The sequence below is a fragment of the Uloborus diversus genome, chromosome 8 (genome assembly GCF_026930045.1).
Source record: "Uloborus diversus isolate 005 chromosome 8, Udiv.v.3.1, whole genome shotgun sequence".
In the NCBI taxonomy this organism is placed as follows: domain Eukaryota; kingdom Metazoa; phylum Arthropoda; class Arachnida; order Araneae; family Uloboridae; genus Uloborus; species Uloborus diversus.
Genome location: NC_072738.1, coordinates 3893370 through 3906489, shown reverse-complemented (window position 1 = coordinate 3906489; position 13120 = coordinate 3893370). Strand labels below are relative to the sequence as shown.

At 38.1% G+C, this 13120-nt stretch overlaps 1 protein-coding gene across 1 annotated transcript; it reads right to left on the bottom strand.

The window, feature by feature from the left end:
* Nucleotides 1-5443: 5443 nt before the first annotated feature.
* LOC129227877 (uncharacterized protein K02A2.6-like) lies at nucleotides 5444-6850 on the bottom strand. Its single transcript, XM_054862496.1, has one exon. The coding sequence runs from the start codon at nucleotides 6848-6850 to the stop codon at nucleotides 5444-5446; it is 1407 nt and encodes a 468-aa protein (XP_054718471.1).
* Between the last annotated feature and the right edge of the window lie 6270 nt (nucleotides 6851-13120).

The following is a 13120-nucleotide window of genomic DNA, read 5'->3' as shown; positions in this document are numbered from 1 at the left end:
TGAAAGAGAACTGATAGAGGCCATCCCTATCAGTGTACCGGAGTAGCGGATGTCCAAGTAAGGTGTAAAAGAAAGATGCTTAGGCCAAACCTAAGGACAAAAACGAAGAATCATCAGCAGATAAACACGGCATCTGACGGCATGTTTTTGTCACCAGAATTAAAAGTGAAGTAAATTTGGTCAAATATCAGAGGATTTCCATGGGTTTCAAGTTTTGTAAAGAAATTTGTGGTAGAGTCAACAATGCAGTTGGTGATGTATGACATCCCCGAGTCCTTGTGCAGGGTTTTATTGGAGACGAACCATGGAGCTACAAAAAAATTTCTGAGTATTTTATTTTGGAGTGTTTGTATTTTGTTAATGTTGCTAACCGCTGCATAACCCCAACAGGGGATACTGTAGATGAGAGCAGGGCGAATGATTGAGGTGTATAACAGTAGTCTGCTTTTCGTGTTTAGTGAATTATTTTATTAAGTAGAGCATATAGATAGCCTACCTTGACTTTGGCTTTTTAATAACTTGCTCAATGTGATAATTGAACATGAGCCGTCTATCAAGGTAGACGCCCAAGTATTTAACATTTTTTGAGTATGGGATAAAATCTTTTCTCACTAACTTTTTTTTTTTTTTGGTGGGGGGGGGGGGGGTATTTTTTGAGGTTATTGGCAGAAAAGCAAATTGCTTGTGTTTTTCAGTGTTGATGGCTATACGCTATTTGTTTAGATATTAAATACTGATGTTGACGTATTTCTGTAGACGATGCCTAGCGAAGCTTTTGCAGTGGTCAGTTGTCATGATGCTGGTATCGTCTGTAAAAAGGCAAGTAAGATGATCCTCATTTGAGGGGAAATCGTGAATAAAAATATTGTATAGTGTGGGGCCCCAGGCACTTCCTTGTGGAACACCAGCCATGATATTGCGTTTATCAGAGAAGAAACTGTCAAATATTTTCACTTGGAAGGTACGATTATGGAGGTAATGTTGCAGAATATGAATAATGTAATTTGGGAAATTTAATTTGATAAGTTTGTATAAAAGTCCGTCATGCCAGACTCTGTCAAATGCCTTACTATGTCAAAGAAGACACCCTCGTTAATTTATTACTGTTATTATTGTTTTGTATATAATTGACCTTACGGATAAGTTGGTGGGTAGTGGAGTGTTTCTTCTTACAACCAAACTGAAAGTTGCGGATGATGTTGTTTTTGGTTATGTAATCTTTAATTTTTTTAAGAAGAATTTTCTCCACTAATTTGGAGATGGAGGAAAGTAAACTGATAGGACGGTAATTTTGTGGGTAAGAGTGATCAGTGTTGGGCTTGGGGATAGGTATAACAATTGCATTTTCCCAGTATTTAGGGAAATACTCAAAACTTAAGATCTTAATAATGATGTTGGTGAGATATGTAATGGCATTAAGTGGGAGATGTTGCAGGTGGATATTTTAAATATTATCTTCACCGCCAGCTTTTCCAGTGGGGAGGTCTTTAATAGTGAGAATAATTTCAAGAGGGTAATAATTGAAATGGATGAATAAATTATGATCCGGAACCGTATTAAATTTTATTGAAAAGCAATCTAGAGGAGATTTTATACAGGTATCTAAAATTTGACATCAAAATCTTCAGTTGTTTATATGATATGCTAAAAAATCTTTTTTTCTTCCGTTTGAGGGTACGTATAACGTTTTCGAACTGAACAGTGAATGTTGATTTCTGAACGAAGAAAGAGGAAAATTGGTCAACAGAAGAAGGTAATCACTTATAATGTTTCCCTACTGCAGAAGAGTTATTTGTATGTCACACGCTACTGGTTGGGGGAAAAGGCGCAAGTCTTCAGTGGTGCCCCTAAGCGGGGGGGGGGGTCTTGGCTCATTGAAACCCCAGACTGCGTCATTGAAATTTTTAGGGAGTTGTTTTGTGGGATTTTTTTTTTCATTTGGGGGGAGGGTTCTTGCTTTTGGGGGTGTCTTCGCAATATTTAGGGAGGATGCGCCCTTGCTGTTGGGGGGGACACCCCTGTAGTCTTGGTCCTAATAAAATGGAACTCTTGCAGTTCAAGGGCCAAGTAATGGGGCCCAGTAATGTACGTAAACCGTACATTAAATGAGTTGCCATCATACAAGAAGCAGTGGCATGGACTTGGGGGTAAAAAAATAAAATTCTAAATACGCAATTTTAGGCGATATGTATTGATATTAGGGGGGGAGAAAAAGGGGACCTTCGACAGAGTCATGCAAAGGAAGTTTAAGGAAACCTTCAGTGATGTTGGGGGCGGGAAACGTTAAGAGGGTTTCCATTCCTCGAAAATCCTCCAAAATTGAAGCCTTAAAAATACGATTGTAGGCCCCAGCTTTGGTAGCGACAGCAGAGAGCGTGGGGTTCAAGGACTCATCCAGAGTAATTTTCGGAAATTAAAGTTCCAAAAACGCAGTTGTAGAGGATCTTTGACAATATAAGTAGGGCTCTCATTCACGGGAACTTTTTCAAAATAAAATTTTTAAAAATGTGAGTGTATGCTATTTTGGCAACGATAACGAAAGGGATCGAGTTCAATGACACTTCCTCGTAGCGATCTTTCAAAATAGAATCTTCAAAACGCAATTTTAACGGTACCCAAAGATGTTAGAGGTGGGGGCGGGGGGGGGGGGGGGTTGCTCTTTGCCAGTTTTTTTTTTTTTTTTTTTGAATTGAACTCCTAAAATAATTAGTAATATTTAATATTTTAACCCTTTTGATTGCTGAAATACAATAAATCACTATTAAAAGTTTGGTTTTACTTCCGTTTTTACCTTTTATGATTTAACAATTAGTCTACAGGTGTGACTTTTCCTTACAATTTTTAAAATTCCTCTCTCTTATAATGATGACTCTCTTACAATGCAGAAATCTGTCTCTCTAGAGACATATTTCTGCTAGCCATATATTTTTCTCTATATAGCTGTGATTTTCGACACAAAATTTTCATTAAAGAAAGAGAAAGGTCGAAGGCCTCTATCTAATTATCATATTTACAGTGCTGGTAAAAAAAAAAATTGCATCACTCTCGCATTTTCACAACAATGGGATTATGTGAGAAGTTTTTGTCGACCGATTAACGATGAATGTATGTGAAATTCTGCAAAACTTATGAAATAAACATTTAACAATAGGAATCCGATAATTGTTGACGTAGATAGGGGTTGTTTCCGGGCCAAGGCAAACTGCTGACCCCATGCTCTTTTTTCCACTTCTGAACCTGCGTGTGAGTTTAGAGAAAAAAAAAAAATACTTAACCCCATGTCAATTTAAGTCTATTGGCAGGATAAAGGTTTTTAAATTGTTACTTATCTGTTTTGCCCTATGGCACGGAGCAGAATCGTCCTGGAAAATGACGTTTGGAACTGAAGTAAAGTGATCCCGTATAGTAGGAAGCAATTTCTCCTCCAAAATGCCAATATACACCTGAGCGTTTACTGTTCCTTGCACAAAGTGAAGCCCACCAACTCCTTGATCAGAAAAACATCCTCAAATCATCTGGGATACGGGATGATAGACTGTGTGTTGAATGCAGTCGGGATGATATTCCTCTCCTTTGCGGCACGGGTAATGCAATTTTTTTTACTACCACTGTATTTATATAGATTTTTTAAAACATGACTTGCCATCGATTTCGACAACGGACTGAATACTTTTCAGTTCCTTGAAAATCGTTTGAATCGTTTCGACCGTCCTTAAAAAGGTACTTCCATCGGCCATCGGCCATTTGAAACAAAAAATAATCATACATCGGCCATCTCTGAACCATCGGCAAGCAATCGGCATCGGCCAAAAATCGCCATCGGTCGAGCCCCAAAACTTATCAGCAGTAGCAGCAATTGATAGCAAGATCCCAAATTTATTTTTAAATGCTACAGCTTGTTCTTATAAATTGCTGTCTCAAGTGTAAGGAGTTCGTTTTCGCATTTTTTTTTTTTTTTTTTAATTTGATTTATCTCAAGCAAATTTATTTCTTGATTTTTAAAAATGTTTAATAGTTTTGGCTGATTTATTAAACGCAAAATACCAAGTATGCGAACTTAACTGGAAATTTGTGACACAAAAATTAGCTATGTTTAACTTAATTTAAAAGCAAAAGAGATGAGACAATTTTTGGAGTGATTTTGTGCCATTGAGCTTGGGAGGGATGGGCCAATGCAAAGCCGCCCCTGTCCAGGAGGGATTAATCGACCTAAATTAATGATGGTTCTTAGTACTTTATTTTGAAGATTGAATATCATGTATGTGATTCTTGGCAGCGAAATTCCAAACCTCTATTGCACACTAGAGTTGTCGTTTGTTTATGAGGGAAAAGCTAGAGTTTTCTAAAATAGTTGACGAAAAAATAGCTTGCCATACATTCCTTGACTGCAATTTCAGCGTGAAGTCTGAAAGTAAGACAGTGATCCAGTTTTCGCACCAAGATACTTTACTTGAAATTTTGTAAACTCTGAATCAAACCCTGATCCTACCCCTACAGCCATTTACATTATCTACCAGTTTGTGAATTGGTTTAATGTTATATTACTAATATACCCATGACTTCTAGTTCGCATCAATATTGTAGACAAGGGTCCTGTTACAGTGGGTGTGACGAATAGTTCCATACCTACGTTACAGTATATAGTATAAACACGGAGAGATTGGACAACTTCGGAACGGCGGCCATGTTACAGTGGTAGTAAAAAAAATTGCATCACACACACCGCAAAGGAGAGGAATATCATCCCGTCTGCATTCAACACACAGTCAAGCATCCCGTATCCCAGATGATTTGGGGATGTATTTCTAATCAAGGAGTTGGTGGGCTTCACTGTGTGCAAGTTCCAGAAAAACGCTCAGGTGTATATTGGCATTTTAGAGGAATTTGTGTTGTATTTATCCTTTGAGATGGAGTGGGCATGTGTGTATTTGCACATAGCAGAGGCGAGGCATCATTTATTACAGCACAATACTTTTATTACACATTATTCACATCACGAACACACATACACAACTATATACATCACGAACAGAACTAGAACGAAACTTCACGCACAAAGATAACAGTTACGGTTACCGCTAACCGGTTACATATCGATATATGACATCCCTTCCCCTTTACAAATCCAGTCTCTGTGGAGCTTTTCTAGATCTTGTGGATCTGCGCAGAGGAGGCGGATCTGCTGTTGACGACACAGGACTGGCTGCGGTGGTGTTGCCATCCGTCACTGGTTCAGCCTGGTTGGTGTTGGCCGGCAAGACGACTGGTTCAGCTGGTGGCTCTGCTGAACTCCCATTTGTAGTAGCATCTGTTGCTGTTGTCGCAGTAGAACAGTGGGCCCTGGAAGCAAGATTTGGAGCCTTGCCGATTCGTTCCCATTCCTGGTTCTCCAGGTTCCCACCGTCCCTCATTTGGTCAACGTGGCGCCGCCACAGTTGCCCATTTACGTTGATGGTATAGTGGAGTTGTCCGCCTTTACTGACAACTTTCCCGAACTTCCACCTTTTATCACCGTGACGGTAGTTGCGCCTGCCACGTTGTCCCCTATGCGAAAGACACGATCCGAGAACTGAAAGTTATCCTTCCTAATCCTGTCTTGGATCCTGGCGTGCAGATCGGGTTTCACCAGGTCGATGCGTGTCCGGATCTCACGCTTCATCAGCAGCATTGCAGGGCTGTGGAGGGTTGTCATGTTCGGAGCCTTCCTATACTGCATCAGGAAGGTGCTGAGCTTTTGCTGGATGGTGCCGGGGTACTCCTTCATGGCGCGAAGAGATTGCTTGACGGTAAACACATACCTTTTAGCTTGACCATTGCTGGAAGGCTTGAATGGAGCTGAAGGTCTGTGCTTAATCCCGTTTCGGCTCAGGAAGATCTTAAATTCATCGGACTTGAACTGAGGTCCGTTGTCACTAACTATCATCAGTGGAAGTCCAAACCTCGCGAAGCAGTCCCTAAGACACTCGATCGTCTTCAATGCTGTTGTATTCTTCATTGGATACGCTTCCAGCCATTTAGAATGTGCATCCACAATGATCAGATACATATATCCGAACAATGGCCCAGCAAAATCAACATGTAGCCTCTCCCAAGGTTTGCTTGGGTACTCCCAATGGTGGACTTTGGCTTTTTGGGGATCTGTTTTAATTTGCGCGCAGTGGATACAATTCTTTACTGCTTCTTCTATATCCTTGTCTATGTTCTTCCAAAACACGAACGATCTTGCTATCGCTTTCATCTTTACAATCCCTAAATGTCCTTCGTGTAACTCCTGTAGCACCCGGCTCTGGAATTGTTTTGGAACCATGACTCTAGATCCGTACATGATGCAACCATCTTGGACACTGTATTCCGCTTCCTTCCCCTTTAGACCCTCTCCACTTCGAAGTGCCTGCAACAGTGGCCTGCTTTCTTCATCTTCCTCTGTTCCTTTGGCTAATTCCCTGGCAGTGACTGGAAGTGTCTCAATCTGTTGCAGTTGGAAGAGCGTAACATCATCTCGGACTTCCAGTTCTTCTGACTGAGTCGGTAACCTTGAGAGAAAATCAGCATTCCCATGGTCCTTGGTGTTACGGTAGATGATGTCGAATTGGAAGGATTGAAGAGTCAAAGCATAGTGAAGAAGTCGTGTTGCTGCCAAAATTGGTAGACCTTTCTTCGATCCAAAAATTGCAACTAATGGCTTGTGATCTGTTATAAGAATGAATCTTCGTCCCTTTAGGTATAGGTAGAATCTCTTAACTGCCCACACAATTGCAAGGGCTTCCTTATCAATTTGTGAATATTTTTTCTCTGCGTTGTTAAGAGTTCTTGATGCAAAAGCTATAGGTCTTTCTGTTCCGTCGGACATTTTGTGGGATAGCACCGCGCCTAACCCTACTGGACTCGCGTCGGTTGCCAATGTTACTGGAAGTGCAGGGTCATAGTGCACCAGAATTTGTGGGGAACAAATCACTTTTTTAATGTTATGGAATGACTGTTCACAGTCCTTCGACCAGATGAACTTTGTTTCTTTTTTCACTAAATTATTCAACGGATTAGCAATTGTGGCCAAATTTGGACAAAACTTCCCATAAAATTGTACTAACCCCAGAAAACTTTGAACTTCTTGCACATTTTTTGGTTTAGGGGCACTCGCTATTGCACAGACTTTTTCATCTGTTTTATGCAAACCCTTGGAGTCAATCGTGTGACCCAAAAAATTAATCTCTTCCTCAAAAAATTTACTTTTCCTCAAATTTAGTTTTAATCCGTGCTCTTTGCATTTTTGAAAAAAAGTTTGCAGTGCCGCAAAATGTGCATCTTGAGTAGGTCCTGTTATACGAACATCGTCCATAAACACTTTAACCCCTGCCATTCCCTGGAACAGACCGTCAACATAGCGCTGCCAAATAGCTGGAGCCGCGTTTAGCCCATACATTAGCCTTTTGCATTTGTACAACCCTTTAGTTGTGTTAATTGTCAAGAGTTTTTGACTATTTTCGTGAACCTTTAGTTGTAAATAAGCGTGTTTAAAATCTAATTTCGAGAATTCTTTTCCCCCATTTAGACAAGAAAATATCTCCTCCAACCTTGGTAAAGGGTGTTGTTGTACCATTATACTAGGATTAAGGGTTACCGAGTAGTCTGCACACAGACGTATTGATCCATCTGATTTTACGACTGGTACTACTGGCGTTGCCCATTCAGATGTTTCCACCTTTTCTATAATTCCCTCCCTTTCTAATCTGTCGATTTCTTGTTCAACACGATCTTTTAAGGCGAACGGAACAGGTCTTGATCGGCAAAATTTCGGTGTAACGTCTGATTTAAGTTCCAATTTTACCTCATAATTGTTTATTTCCCCTAATTTATCATCAAACAATTCTTTAAACTCATTAAGTAGTTTACTCAGATCATATTTCCCATGTGCACGAATTGATTTAATTGAATTCCAATTTATTTTGATTTTGAAAATCCATTCCCTACCTAAAATGGTGTCTAAGTCTTCCCTAACAATGTATAAATTTAATTTCAATTTTTGATTGTTATATTCAACGTTTACATTTACTACTCCCATTGGTACAACTTTCCCCCCATTATACGTAGTGAAAACCAAGTTCGTCTTTTGCAAAGGTTTCTTAGAAATTTCCCTGAACTTCTTTATATTCATCACAGAAACCGCTCCGCCAGTATCTAACTCCATGACTTAAGGGCTGCCCGCAACTGTAATCGTCAGCATTATTGGAGGTCTTTTTCCCTCCTCCGAAATAATGCTATGTAATGGAACTGAGTTTTGGTTTCCATTTACGGAATCAAGTTCGACACTAACTTGTCTTTGTTTACATTCTCTAGACTTTTGTTTTGCATAACAAGCTCTCTCTATGTGCCCAACCTTCTGACAGAAATGACACTGACTAGTTATAAATTTACAATTGTTACGATCATGATTCGTTCCGGAGCAACGCGAACACGATTTATTCTTAGCCTTGAATGCATCTTTCTGTTTACTTTTTTGTTTATATTTATTTTTCCCACCTGGCCTCTCAATTTTCCTTTCTTCCATCTGATGGACATTTACTGTTTTATCTAAAAGCTCAGATGCACCTTTGAGAGCTTTTTCCATAGCCAAAGCAATTTTCAGCGTTCCTTCTAAATTCGTATCATTTTCCTCAAAAATTCTGTTAAGAATAGCTTTATCCCGCAACCCACTAACAAACACATCTCTTAACATTACATTGAGCATGGCTTCCCCATAACAACACGGAACTGAAAGGGATCTTAACTCAGCTAGATAGTCACTAACCGTTTCCCCTTCCCGCTGCTTTCAATTTAAGAACACATGTCTGCTGGGTATAATTAGTGGTTTCGGATTTAAATGCTCTTTTAAAGTAGTTTTCAAGCAATCAAAATCTTTATCCGAAGGATTATCAGGAGCTAGCAGGTTCTTGAGCAAATTATACATTTTTCGGGGATAAATTTGAAATAAAAGCTAACCCACGTCTGTCTTCAGGAACATTTTGAACCTTTAAATATGCTTCAAAGCGTTCAAGAAATGAATCGAAGCTTTCCTGACCTTCTTCAAACTTTTCAAAATGAACAGAAACTTTTGAACCTTCATTTGGTTTCGTTTCTGGCGTAACCGCCAATCTGTCCATTAAAAGTTTGTTTTGCTCAATTAAAGCTTGAACCAGAGCCTCCATGATAAAATATTACTAGAAGATTGATTAAAAAACTTTTACCTTGACCTTGGCTGCATCGAGCTTTATCCTAATCCATTAGATTCTGTCGAAACACTTCACGAGAGTTCCGCTGAAGAATTTCATCACTTCACGGGTTCGCAAATCATTTCGTCGCCAGCTGTGATGTATTTATCCTTTGAGATGGAGTGGGCATGTGTGTATTTGCACATAGCAGAGGCGAGGCATAATTTATTACGGCACAATACTTTTATTACACATTATTCACATCACGAACACACATACACAACTATATACATCACGAACAGAACTAGAACTGAAACTTCACGCACAAAGATAACAGTTACGGTTACCGCTAACCGGTTACATATCGATATATGACAAAATTGCTTCCTATATATATATATATATATATATATATATATATATATATATATATATATATATATATATATATATATATATATATATATATATATATATATATATATATATATATATATATATATATATATATATATATATATATATATATATATATATATATATATATATATATACTATCCGGAATCACTGGATCACTTTTACTTCAGTTCCAAGCGTCCTTTTCTAGGATGATTCTGCTCCGTGCCATAGGGCAAAACTGGTTAAGTAACAATTTAAAAACCTTTATCCTGCCATTAGACTTAAATTTACATGGGGTTAAGTTTTTTTTTTTCTCTAAACTCACACGCAGGTTCAGAAATGGAAAAATGAGCATGGGGTCAGCAATTTGCCTTGGCCCGGAAACAGCCCCGATCTACGTAAAGAATTATCGGATTCCTGCTGTTAAATGTTTATTTCATAAGTTTTGCAGAATTTCACATACATTCATCGTTAATCGGTCGACCAAAACTTCTCACATAATCCCATTTTTGTGAAAATGCGAGGGTGATGCAATTTTTTTTACCAGCACTGTATGTCCGAACATGCTCACTCGCAGTAGACCGTAGTGCATCTTCGGTACCAAATACTTTGTTTCGAAAGACTTAGAGGCTAGTTATAATATTATGAAATGAAATGTGCAGATCACAATTATCTGTTTGTTTTCTATCTTTATGAACAAATGTTTGATGTTTTATGTCGTGTCCTATGAAAATTTAATAACGGTAATTTTAAAGACGACTTTAATCCTCGTTAGATGACACCTTTGTTTTTTTTTGTTTTGTTTTTTCCTAGCACACAAAATAGCCGTACAGTTAGGAGTGTTTCTTTTTTATTAAACAACCTAACTGTAAAGATTTTCTGTGTGCTCTGCTCCACCCATTAAAGGCGCTTTATCGCGCTATCTGGGAGCTGAATAAATATTGCTCTTAATCTGCTCCCTTTAATAGAGTTGTTTCCTTCAATCAAAAGTACTACTTTTACTCACTGAAATTGATGGAATAAGCAAATAATAATAATAATAATAATAATAATAATAATAATAATAATAATAAATAATAATTATATGTACCCAGAAAATACTTTCATTTTCCCAACAGTTATTTTTTAATGAATTTTTTTAAATGTCCGATTTTTCAAATAAGGCGTGGTCTTTATGATGCAACAAGTGATGAACTTCGGCGCATCTGTCTACCGCGTTTCCACGTTATGATAATCAAGAAGCGAATTAAATATTGCGCTCAACGCTTGCTAGCAACTATATCGTTGCCAGTACATGTGAGTAAAGATGCGAATCTTGGAAAATGGTTAGACACATTCGCTTGATTCATTCAAGCGGAGTGTTTCATTCAAATATCCAGCAGTTTTTTTAATGTTAAATTTGGATATCATCGTTCTGTGTTGAAGGACATGATTCATTAAAGTGGCTGATTCATTACAAAATCCATTCAAATATCCGGCGCTCACTGTACAATCGAATCCCGGCTTACGCGAGTGATGAGTTCCAAGACTTCTCACATAAGTCGGAATTTCGCGTTGCGGAAAAGGGTATGAGTAAAAGTTTTTATAAACATACCTAATTATTTTATACACTTGTTAGCACCACCTCAAACTGTTTTAATCCATTCCTTAACTATACATTACTGTTTCTTACATAAGAACTGAAATTTCATTTGTATTATGTATTCCAATGCGTATCACTGATATAACTTAATATTTAATTGAAATAGTTATAAACTTCATAGCAAAACATAGCTCAAAAAAGGAAAATTGAAAGAAAGTAAGTAAAATGTTTGATAGTAATGTTTGAAAAACTTAAAATAGATGATCTGTCCATGTTTGATGAATCAGACTGGAAAACTAAGTGCTAGATACTTGTGCCACGGGGCAGTTTCTGGTAGTAGCTTAACACGTTTCGAATAAAAACTTTTTTGAGCTTTTGAAATCGACATTACGCAAGTGTTATTGTTCAATACTGCTCATTTAATTGTCGCTAAAAAAAGAATATTCATTGGTGGTCATTAGCAGTAACTACTTTTATCGCTACATAATTGCATCAACCTGGAATCTATTTTTAATTATTTTGAATACTCAATTCCTCTAAATTTTAGATTTAATCATAAAGATTGACCTTTTTCGAAGAAATTCACTTAGACGACACAAGCTTAACTTGTGTACTTGATGGTTAATTTTATAAGTTTTTTTCAACTTTTAAATGTACTTTAACTACTAAATTTAATATGAGACAATATAAAGGGACCTGAAAATCCCAGGGTGCTTATTCCAAGCTCGAAACTCACCTTGCGAGATTAGTTCTGATCGCCTCACTAGATGGCGCTATAGGGAAAAAAGCGGTCTCGAAAGGAAATTCTCGCAAGTAGCAATTCCAATCGCCAAAAGAAGGGGGAAAAGTGACTTTTCGGGCGCTTATTTGCGGAGCGAAATCTCAACTGCCTTAAAGTAGGTGAGATTGAGCGATTTTTGTGATACAATTTGGGAGTTTGTCTTTCTGAAAGGCATTGGCTCGAGGAAAACGAATTTGGATGTTGCCAAACTTGGAGATGGTGCATGGGGGCAAGGGGGGGGGAATAAAACGGCACTGGGGGGGGGGGGGCAAGTGGTTTTCCGTTAAATTTTTGTGACACAAAAATGGGAGTTAGTTTTTCTGAAAGGTATTGGCAAGCAGAAAACAAATTAGAATGTTAAACCTTGAACATTGTGAAGGGGAGGGAAGGGGGTTAAAACCGCGCTGGGGGCAAGTGGTTTTCCGTTAAACTTTTGTGACACAAAAACGGGAGTTAGTTTTTCTGAAATGTATTGGCAAGCAGAAAACAAATTAGAATGTTAGGAACCTTGAACATAGTGAAGGGGGGGGGGGTGAAAAGTGGTTGTCCGTGGAATTTTTGTGATAAAATTACGGCAGTTGGTTTTTCTGATAGGTATTGGCACGAGGAAAACGAATTAGGATGTGGCCAACCCCAAAAATGGTGCGGGGGGGGGGGGGTATAACTGCAAACATAAAACAGGTATATATGCAAAATTTTTCGCTTTACAACAAGTTTTCAAAGCTTAAAATGCTTAATTCAACTAATAACAACATTATAATGCACAAACATCCGAATTAAATTGCAGACACGTGTTTCGGAAGACACGTGTTAAGAGCTCCTTTTTTCAATGTAAAAAATGTTTATGAATGAAAATGCATTAGGCTAAGGTTGATAACTTCCATTGATTCCAGTAACCAAACCCATCATTTAGGAACTAAGGTAAGAGTGGGGGGGGGGAGGGAATCGGGGGCACTCCAAATTTTCAAGATATAATGCATTTGAAATAATTAAGGGGCTAGGAATTTCCTACTCCCTCTTATTTTTTTGACCGCTCGACGACCTGCACAAATGGGTCTAGGGGAAATTTTATGTAAAAAGCGTTTATAAATTTTATTTTTCTTTTGTACATTATCCCACTTAAAATTTAGTTTTTTCACAAAAGTACTAGTTGTTTCTGAAAGTTGTATGAAT